Source organism: Chrysochloris asiatica, unplaced genomic scaffold, assembly GCF_000296735.1.
Source record: "Chrysochloris asiatica unplaced genomic scaffold, ChrAsi1.0 scaffold00262, whole genome shotgun sequence".
NCBI classification, from domain to species: Eukaryota; Metazoa; Chordata; class Mammalia; order Afrosoricida; family Chrysochloridae; genus Chrysochloris; species Chrysochloris asiatica.
In genome coordinates, this window is record NW_006408780.1 from 1084180 (window position 1) to 1093767 (window position 9588).

The 9588-nt window shown below is 50.3% G+C and overlaps 1 protein-coding gene across 1 annotated transcript in view; it reads left to right on the forward strand.

Annotated features, from left to right (window-relative positions):
* The window catches only part of NELFA (negative elongation factor complex member A), a 31731-nt gene that overhangs the window by 18572 nt on the left and 3571 nt on the right, over positions 1–9588 (forward strand). Inside the window, exons 2-5 of the mRNA XM_006874101.1 lie at positions 5653–5824; positions 6867–7028; positions 8452–8541; positions 9375–9505. Coding sequence (XP_006874163.1) covers positions 5653–5824; positions 6867–7028; positions 8452–8541; positions 9375–9505 — 555 coding nt within the window. The remainder of the gene's footprint in view (positions 1–5652; positions 5825–6866; positions 7029–8451; positions 8542–9374; positions 9506–9588) is intronic.

The following is a 9588-nucleotide window of genomic DNA, read 5'->3' on the forward strand; positions in this document are numbered from 1 at the left end:
ACAAAACTGTGGTTCTTAAGTGCTGTTGAGTTAATCTTTACTCATAGTGACCCTCTATAGGGTTTCCGAGGATCATTTGGTGGGTTTGAACTGCAACCTCTCAGTTAGCGGTCTAGTCTGTATCCTACAGCGTCACACCAGGACTCACCCAGAATTCAACCCAAATACAGAAGTCTTCAATGTAAACAAACCTACAAGATTGAAAATGGGGAATCAGAGATACCAGTTTGCAGTTTAAAAACCCCATAAAATGAAAAGTGGGAATAATGTAGTTAAAGAAGTTCCAGATGAAGAGGAAATCAAGTAAATCTCAATAAAGTCAAATAAATAAACAAAATTGCACCTAACTGTAACCCAACGACTAGACCAAGCCTTACTCGCAGCCCTAGGCCCAGGCCCTTACCCCTACCATTAACCCTGTTGCTAACATAACCCTAACATTGAGCCATGTCCTGCTAAGTCTGTCCTAGATTTAGTATAGTCTTAACCCTAACTCCTAACTACTTGTTGTTAGGTGATGTTGAGTCGGGTCCCACTCACAGAGACCCTGTAAACAGCAAACTGAAATCTTGCCGGGTCCTGTGCTGTCTTCACAGTTGTTGTTAGAACCCATTGTTGCTCCAGCTGTGCCCGTCCATCTTGTTGGGGGTCTTCCTCAAGCATGATGTTCTTTTCCAAGGACTGGTCCCTTTTGACAACATGTCCAAAGGATGAGAGACGAAGTCTCGCCATAGTTGTTTTTAAGGAGCATTCTAGCTATATTTCTTCCAACAAAGAAATGTTTTCTTTTGGCAGTCTGTGACACTTCTGAGTATTCTTTGCTGACACCATAATTTGTATATATTGTCTAACTTCCGTATTCATTGTCTTAACTTCCACAGACATATGAGGTGACTGAAAATACCATGTCTTGGGTCAGGTGCCCCTTAGTTCTCAAAGTGAGATCTTTGCTCTTGTGCAGCACATCTGCCTAGTGTATGTGACACCTCATTTGACTTCTTGACTGCTGCTTCCAGAGTGTTGATTATGGATCCAAACAAGATGAAGTCTTTGACAATGTCAGTCTTATCTCCATTTATCATGATGTTGTTTATTGGTCCAGTGGTGAAGATTTTTGTTTTATTTACATTGATCTGCAATCCATACTGAAGACTGTGGTCTTTGATCTTCATCAGTAAGTATCCTAAGTATTGTAAGTACTTTTTGCTTCCAGCAAGCATGGTTATGTCATCTGCATATCAAAGGTTTTTAATGTTGTTGTTAGGTCCTTCAATACTGATGGTACAATCTTCTTCATCAAATCCAGCTTGACTAATTTCTCAGCACACAGATTGAGTAAATAGGGTGAAAAGATACAACCCTGGCATCTTTCCTGATTTAAAATCATTCAATATCCCCTTGTTCTGTTGTAACAGCTGCTTCTTGGGCCCTCACAAGCACAGTTAAGTGTTCTGGAATACCCATTCTTCCCAGTGTTATCCATAGTTTGTTGTGATCCACACAGTTCAGTGCCTTTGCATAGTCAATAAACCACAAGAAAACCCTTCCTGGTATTCTCTGCTTGCAGCCAGAATACATATGACATCAGTAATGATATCCACCCTAGTTTCACATCCTCTTCTGGAAGTTCCCTGTTGAGACACATCTAAAACCATTTTTAAATTATGTTGAATAAAATTTTACTTGCATGTGATGTAATATTGTTTGATAATTCCTGCATTCCGTTGGGTCATCTCTCTTTGGAATGGGCACAAATATGGATCTCTTCCAGTCAGTTGGCCAGGTAGCGGTCTTCCAAAGTTCTTGGCAGAGATGAGTGAGTGCCTCCAGTGCTGCATCAGTTTGTTGAAAGATTTCAATTTGTATTCCATCAATTCCTGGAGAGCCTTGTTTTTTGCCAATGTCTTCAATGCAGCTTGGACGTGTTCCTTCTGTGTCCTGGAGCCTTGATCATATGCTGCCTCTTGAAATGGTTGAACATAGACCTGCTCTTTTTGGTACAGCAGCTCTGTGTATTCTTTCCATTTTTTTTTTGATACTTCCTGCGTCACTCAATAGTTGCCCATGTTACTGTTTTTGTTAAGCACTGTCCAGTCGGTTCTAATTCATGTCAGCTCTGTATAGAGTTTCTGAGGCTGTCTATCTTTGTGGGGAATCTTTGTAGTTGCAACTCAGTAAGATAAGCACTGGACCTCAAGGTGGTTTGAACTGCAAGGACAGCTGGTCAAACTCACCAGATGCTCCTCACAAACCCTATACAGTGTCGCTCTGACTCAGTGGCACTTGGTGGGAACAAAAATCTCATCTTTCTCCTGCGGTGTGCTTGGTGGGCTCAAACTGCCAACCTTGTGGTTGTCAGTCCAGTGCTTATCCTATAGAACCAGCACACTTCTATTTTGCCCATACAATCCTGCAATCTTGTAACCAGAGACTTGGCTCTTTTTTCTGTAGTTCCGTCAGCTTGAGAAATCGGAGCATATTCTTCCCTTTGGGTGTTTGACTCCAGATCTTTGCTCATTTCATTATAATGTTCTTGTCGTTATTTGTTGTCGAATCAGCTCCAGCTCATAGTGACCATGTACACAGCAGAACAAAACACTGCCCAACCCTGGCCATCCTCACAATCATTGTGACATTTGAGTCCATTGCTGTCACTACCAAGCCATCTTACTGGGGGGCTTTTCTCTCTTTCACTGACCTCCACTTTACCAAGTATGATGGACTTCTCCAGGGACTGGTCTCCCTTGGTAATATGACCAAAGCATGAAACATGATTATCTCTTCATCCTGGCTTCTAAGGAGTATTCTGGCTGTACTGTTCCAATACAGATTGATTGGTTCTTGTGGCAGTCCATGGTACTTTTAATATTCTTCTCCAACACCATAACTCAAATGCATCAATTCTTCTATGGTCTTATTCATTGTCCAACTTTTATATGCATATGAGGTGATTCAAAGTGCCATGCTTGGATCAGGCACACCTTAGTCCTCAAACTGACATCTTTGCTCTTGAACACGTTAAAGAGGTCTTGTATAACAGATTTGCCTCATGTAGTATGTTGTTTGATTTCTTGACTGCTGCTTCCATTTGTGTTGATGGTGGATTCAAGCTAACTGAAGACTTTGATAGCCTCAGTCTTATCATGATGTTATTTATCAGTCCAGTGGTGAGGATTTTTTTTTTTCTTTACACTGAGGAGCAATCCATACTGAAGGCTGTGGTCTTTGCTCTTCATTAGTAAGTATTTAAGTCCTCTTCACTTTTCAGCAAACAAGACTATCATCGGCATGTTTGGTCTTGAAATGTTCTTTTTGATGATGATTGTAATGTTATCCCTCTTGAATTTGTCATTCCCAGTACAGTGAACCATGTGATGGTCAGATTCAGAATGGCCAATACCAGTCCATTTCTGCGTTTATGCGTTCCATTTCATTTGTGACAGCTTCCAATTTTCCTAGCTTCATACTTTGTACATTCCGTGTTCCAGTTATTAATGGATGCTTGCAGCTGTGTCTCCTCAGTTTATGTTGTGCCCCATCAGCAAATGAAGGTCCCGAAAGCTTTACTCCATTCGCCTCATGGGTCAACTCTACTTTGAGGTGGCAGCTCTTCTTCCACAGTTGCATTTAGAGTGCCTTCCAACCTGAGAGGCTTATTTTCTGGTAGTTTCTCTAACAGTTTTCTGGTAATATTTATAATGCTTCAGTATTCAACATTCTGGTTCGTAATTTACGGTATTGTGATATTAGCTTTACTGCTGTGGTCTGGAACTGACTCTGAAAGATCTCCAAGGTCTGCCTGTGGTTTCCAGCCCCCATCGCTATACTCTGCTCCTTTGGGTAGATTTCCCCAGTTTTGCACTTTTATCCTCTAGCTTCTAGGCCTTCCTTTAATGGATGGTAATGTTGTCTACTGATAAGCTCTTACCAAGGCTTGTTATATGAAAATGCCTGCTTTTTACCCTCATTCTTTAAAGATATTTTTGCTAATTGTAGAACTTTTAGGATGGGAATTCTTTTCTCCAGCTATTGAAGGTCCTATCCCACTGTCTTCTGGCTTCCATTGGTGACGTATGTAAATTAGCTGTCAGAATTGCAGCAGGGTCCTTTGCCTTTGCCCTCTTAGCACTTTCCATCTTGAGCGTAGGTTGGCACCTGCCTTGTCAGCCCTGGGGTGGAGAGCAGATGGGGAAGCCAGCTGGGAGGGAGCAGTGTTGCTCCCAAGGCCACGCTGTAGCTGGGAAGTGCTGTGACCCTCCTCCTCTCTGGGCACTGTGGCTGACTTATTTACTCACTGAGAAACTTTGTTCTGTGAAATCATAGACTCTCAGAAACGTCGACGTTTGAAAGTTTATCAGTAAGAATGAAACATCCCACTATTGCTCAGAGGAGTGAAATGTAAAAATGGCGTGGTGGAAGCATCTGCCCTCTTCTAATTTTTCTAGTGGGGGAGAAAGAATCACCATGAGCATCAGTCCAAGGCTGGTTCCTGTGAGGTGCGGGTCAGACGTGCCTCTGCCCTGCAGCCTTTTCCCCGGTTCTGATACCAGCCTCCCTTCTGTGGCACTCTAGTTCTCTGTGGCTTTGACAATCATTACTGTGAGTGCACAGAACTTACTGACAACACTCAACAGCCCTGGCACTTTGCCCTGGCACTTGGCCCCTTTGCCCAGGCTCTGCCTTGCTTGAGTAAGTGTTATGAAGATCTTTAGCTCTACCAGTAAGTACCGAGAGGCACCCTACCCCACTCTAAACCTTGGCACGAAGGTGCTCATCTCTGTCTTCTGTGGGTTGTTGAGCCTAACTCCGTCAAATGCTTGAAAGACACTTCCTCTGCCAGCAAGCTCCTGGCCCAGGTGCTCAGCTTTGTCACACCGTGGCCGGGGGCCCATCACTGTCTCCTGTCTCCTGCTCATTCTGTTGGCTGCTGCTCTTCTCCCCACCTCCCCCCATCTCCAGTCTTACAACTTGCGCCATATTTCTCTGTCTCTTGGGTCCAGGAGGTTCCCAGCACAGTGAACCTGGGAACACTCGTCTCTTCTTGGTGATATTCAGATGCCTTCTCCAGGCCCACCCTCTACTCCTGAACAAACACTACACAGCCTATCCGGGATGCTCAGGGCCTCGTGCTCCTGACCACTACACAGACGGGTAGCAGCACCCAGGGAGGGCTGGCCGGGGGTGATGGTGGGAGCCCCCGAGGGGTGTAGTAGTCAGGGTACGGGCACTGCTGTCTGACACATACTGGGACAAGTGGACAGAGAGAGGGCCCCTGTGAGGGTGAAGCTTGGTGCTGTCGAGGACCACCTAGACACCACAGCAAGTATGCAGGGGCTCCCCTCCGTGGGCGCCCAGGTCTGCAGGCCAGCCACACGTAGAATGTTCCTTTGGGAGGGGGTTGGGCTCCAAGGAGGGGTTGTCTGCCTCCTACTGAAAATTATCCCAGCCCCCTCAGTTAGAATTGCCCCTAGAGTAGAACCCTGCCCGCCCCCCGAGAACTGACCTCGAGTGAACCATCACCCCCTCTGAGAATCACACCCCCATAACGGAACCTCGCCTATGCCTCCCAGAGTGGAACCCCACCCCTGCTGAGGACCCCCACCCCCAGAGTAAAGCCCACCCTGCTGAAGGCTCCGTTTCCTCTCTCCACAGATGAAGGCTGCCCTGACGGAGATCATCCAGCTCGCTACCCTGGATTCGGACCCCTGGGTCCTCATGGTGGCTGACATTTTAAAGTCCTTTCCTGACACAGGCTCGCTTAACCTCGATCTTGAGGAACAGAACCCCAACGTTCAGGATATTTTGGGAGAACTCAGAGAAAAGGGTACGTTACGCACCTTTCATTTAATGTCTGTCAGAAGGAGGGAGGTGTGTCCTTGTTTATACTATAATGTGGTGGACCTGTAGGAGTCACACAATCCTGTAAAGCATGGTGTGGTCTGAGGCACTCCCCTCCGCCCTGTGCTCCGCTCCCATCTCCAGCCTGCTTGCGTACTTGGTGTCAGTGTCTGCCCTGCCCTTTCTGGTTTCCTGGGCTCTAGCTGGGCAGGGACTCTGTTCACCGGGGGGTGCGGAATCACCGGGGCCTGCAGTGAGGTGCTTGGAGATGAGTGTGGAAATCCCCAGTTGAACCCCCTTAGAATCTGTTTGCAGATGGGTTTAAAGGCCATGTGCTGGGAGAACCCCGAGTTCCTCTCTTTTATTGGGTGTGTTGGGACTAACAGCACCCTCGGGTGCCCCAAAGTGCACAGACGCTTCTGGAGCCTTGTGCCAGCTTGTTTGACTCAGGACCCCAACGAGACCCACCCACCTTATGGGGCACCCGGTGCAGACCCCATGTCTGCAGCACTCCCAGAGAACCAGGGACTCGCTGTCGGCAGAGCGTGCGGGTTTTTCTTGGGGTGGGTTTCTGTAACTGGGTCTCCCAGGGTTGGTCCTGAGCTCTTGCTCCATGTGGGAGGTACCTGTTGTGGGTCTGGAGACCCCAGGGGAGAGCCCTTGGAAGATTCTTCCCATCACCCGGAGGTGTTCCTGGCCTCTGGGGAGCACTGAGCATGCTGCTCTTTTCGTGAGCACTGGCTCTTCACACCCACGGTGTTCCCCATCATAGGCCTCACAGACCCCCCACCCAGTAGCGCTGGCGGCCTCCAAGGACTCTGCTGACCCCACATCGGGCAGCTGCTCTTGACAAGCAGGCCCACTTTTAGGGCCTTGATTCCTGGCTGATGGGGAAGATGAAGTAGTGGGGAAGTCTGTCATGTGAACCAGTGAGGACACTGACCACAGCAAGGAAGGGCCGGGCTCATGCAAGCTACCATCCCTCCTGTGATGGGCTCTTAACGGCTGTGTTGGTTCTTAACGCACAGTGGGCGAGTGTGAGGCATCGGCCATGCTGCCCCTGGAGTGCCAGTACCTGAACAAAAATGCCCTGACCACCCTGGCTGGACCCCTCACGCCCCCTGTGAAGCACTTCCAGCTGAAAAGGAAGCCCAAGAGCGCCACGCTGCGAGCAGAGCTCCTACAGAAATGTAAGTGCCCGCGTCCACCTCGCTGCACATGCCCGGTCACAGGCTGGCCTCGTGTGCCCACCTCACATGCCTGCCTCGATTCACAACACCCATCTCATGAACTTGTTTCCTGTGTCCACCTCACACACCCACCTTTCCATACATGCCCAAGGCAGGGGGTCTGAGGAAACCCACAGCCATTTAAATCCCAGTTTCTTAAAGCTTTAGTTTTACAAAACTCTTTTTCACATTTGAAGGCACCTAGGTTGTCTTTTCAATCAGAGATTGACCCAACTTTTTTTTAGAAATTGACTGTTCTGTGAAATAGGGTTTCTGTGGAAATCTGCTTCCGGAACTTCTGAGTGTTCCAGTTAAGGGGTCCTCAGGCCTATGCCGGCTGAGTAGTCCTGTCCTGCCCCCTCCCAGCCAGCAGCAGGAGGGCCTGGCCTGGCAGCTCCCCACTCCTCTGACCGGCAGGATGTTTGGTCCTTCGGTTTAATGTTTTCCCAGATGGCAGCTTGTCCAGTGTGTGGGGAAGAGACCAAGGAAATTGACCCTTTGAACCCGTGTCACACCCTGAGCTCCCCGTGGTTTTGTTGTGAGTGGTGATGGAATGAATAGTAGACAGGGCATAGAGCAGATTTTGAAGAAAGAGCACAGCTGCTGGCTGCCTGTCCTGTTGACAGGGTCAGAAGGGCCTCCAGGCTCAGTGTGGCTCGGAACCCCAGGCCCAGGCCCCCAGCAACCTCTATGCCAGCTCCTCCTCAGACACCGTCACCAGGAGCTCGGCCTACCAGCAGCTGGCATTTACTGGGGTCTGTCCCCATTGTCACCCGCAGCAGCTGCTGCGGCCTTTAACTGTTCCTGAGCTGGGTCAGGACGCTCCCTCATTCCGCCCTGTGTCCAGTGTGTCGACAGGTGACTGCGGCTGCATGGTGTGTGGGGGTGCCTGCAGGGGTCATAAGTCGTTCGGGGGCGTGGCTTCCTTCTCATATTGCCCCTGCCTGGGACAGATGGGTGATGTTTGCGGTGGTCCTACGTCTGTCCACATGGCATTCGGGGAGCTCACTGTGTGGACGCAAGGCGCTTTCTCCACAGAAAAGCCAGCTGTGCTCTTGGAGCTTCCTGTCTGGCTCTCAGTGTTTGTGGAAACTGGATCTCTGGGTGTGTGTGTGTGTGTGTGTGTGTGTGTGAGTCTCACACTCAGAAGTGGGCTGGTGACACAGTGGTTACATGAAAGGTCAGTGGTTCAAACCCACCAGCTGCTTTGCAGGAGAAAGATGAGGTCTGCTCTGGCTTTGGAAACCCACTGGGGCAGTTTGACTCTGCCCTCGAGGATCACTAGACAGCACTGATCAGGTGTGGTCTCAGACTTGACCTTCACAGATGGCAGAGGCCTCTGTGGAACCAGCAGGTGCTGACACTGTGACCTTTGACCTTGTAGCCACCGAGACCGCCCAGCAGCTGAAGAGGAGTGCAGGAGTGCCCTTCCATGCCAAGGGCCGCGGGCTGCTCCGCAAGATGGACACCACAAGTAGGCTGGGTGGCCTCCGGGCGCTGGGTGTGGGGCCTGCCTGCGTCTTGTCACACTTGCTGTGGGAGCATCTGGTGGTGCCGAAAAGACCCTTGGGGCCAATTTCCTAAGCTCTTCTCTTCTAGCACAGTCCATGAGGAAGACCAGGCTGTGAGGGTCCCTTCTGGTCTTCCTCACAACTGGCTCGAGCTGGTCCCCTGACCACGCTGTGCTTCTGTGGGAAAGCAGAGGGTCCCTGTCCTTACACAGCGGCCACCCCTGGTGCCTCTGGACTGTTGGTTGGGTGTGGAGCTCAGCCCAGTTGGTCCTCAGTGGTGGTCTGAGCCAGCTCCTCTCTTGTCCCTTGGGAGCTGCATGGGTGGCTCTCCTGGGGACGATGGCCACAGCGGAAACAGGACACGTGTGGTGCCCAGGCAACTTCCTGTGACCGATGCTGTGGGAGGGAGGGAAGAAGGGAGGGAGGGGTCTCCTCACGGGGAATGTTGGGCGTCCATGACCGACTTTAATGTCTATCCCACCAGGTCAGGACTAGATTACCCCGGAGTGGCCTGTGTTATGTTGTTGTAGGATATATTCAGTCTTTGTTCTGTTCAGTATTTTCGTCAGCAGTGTCGTGGGCAGGCAGCCCCTGCTTCGAACCCAGTAGTGAATGTGGGGATAGGGACTTCATCTCCTGAGCCACAGGCATGAGTCTGAGGGGCTGCATCTTGGGGTCTGCCGGGAGGAGCAGCCTGCTTTGCCCATTATGGAGGGAGGGGGAGAGTGCACCCCTGCGAGGCTGCACCTGAACCCCTCAGACCACTGACAGGTCTGTGCCACTCCCCCGTCCACAGCCCCACTCAAAGGCATCCCGAAGCAGGCGCCGTTCCACAGCCCCACGACCCCCAGTGTCTTCAGCCCAGCTGGAAACCGGACCCCCATTCCGCCATCAAGGACACCGCTGCGGAAGGAGAGGGGTGTGAAGGTGGGCCTGCCATCCCTGCCCCCCTGCACCCACCCAAGCCAGCCCCTCCCACACCTACCTCAGACAGCCCAGCCCCCACCCCC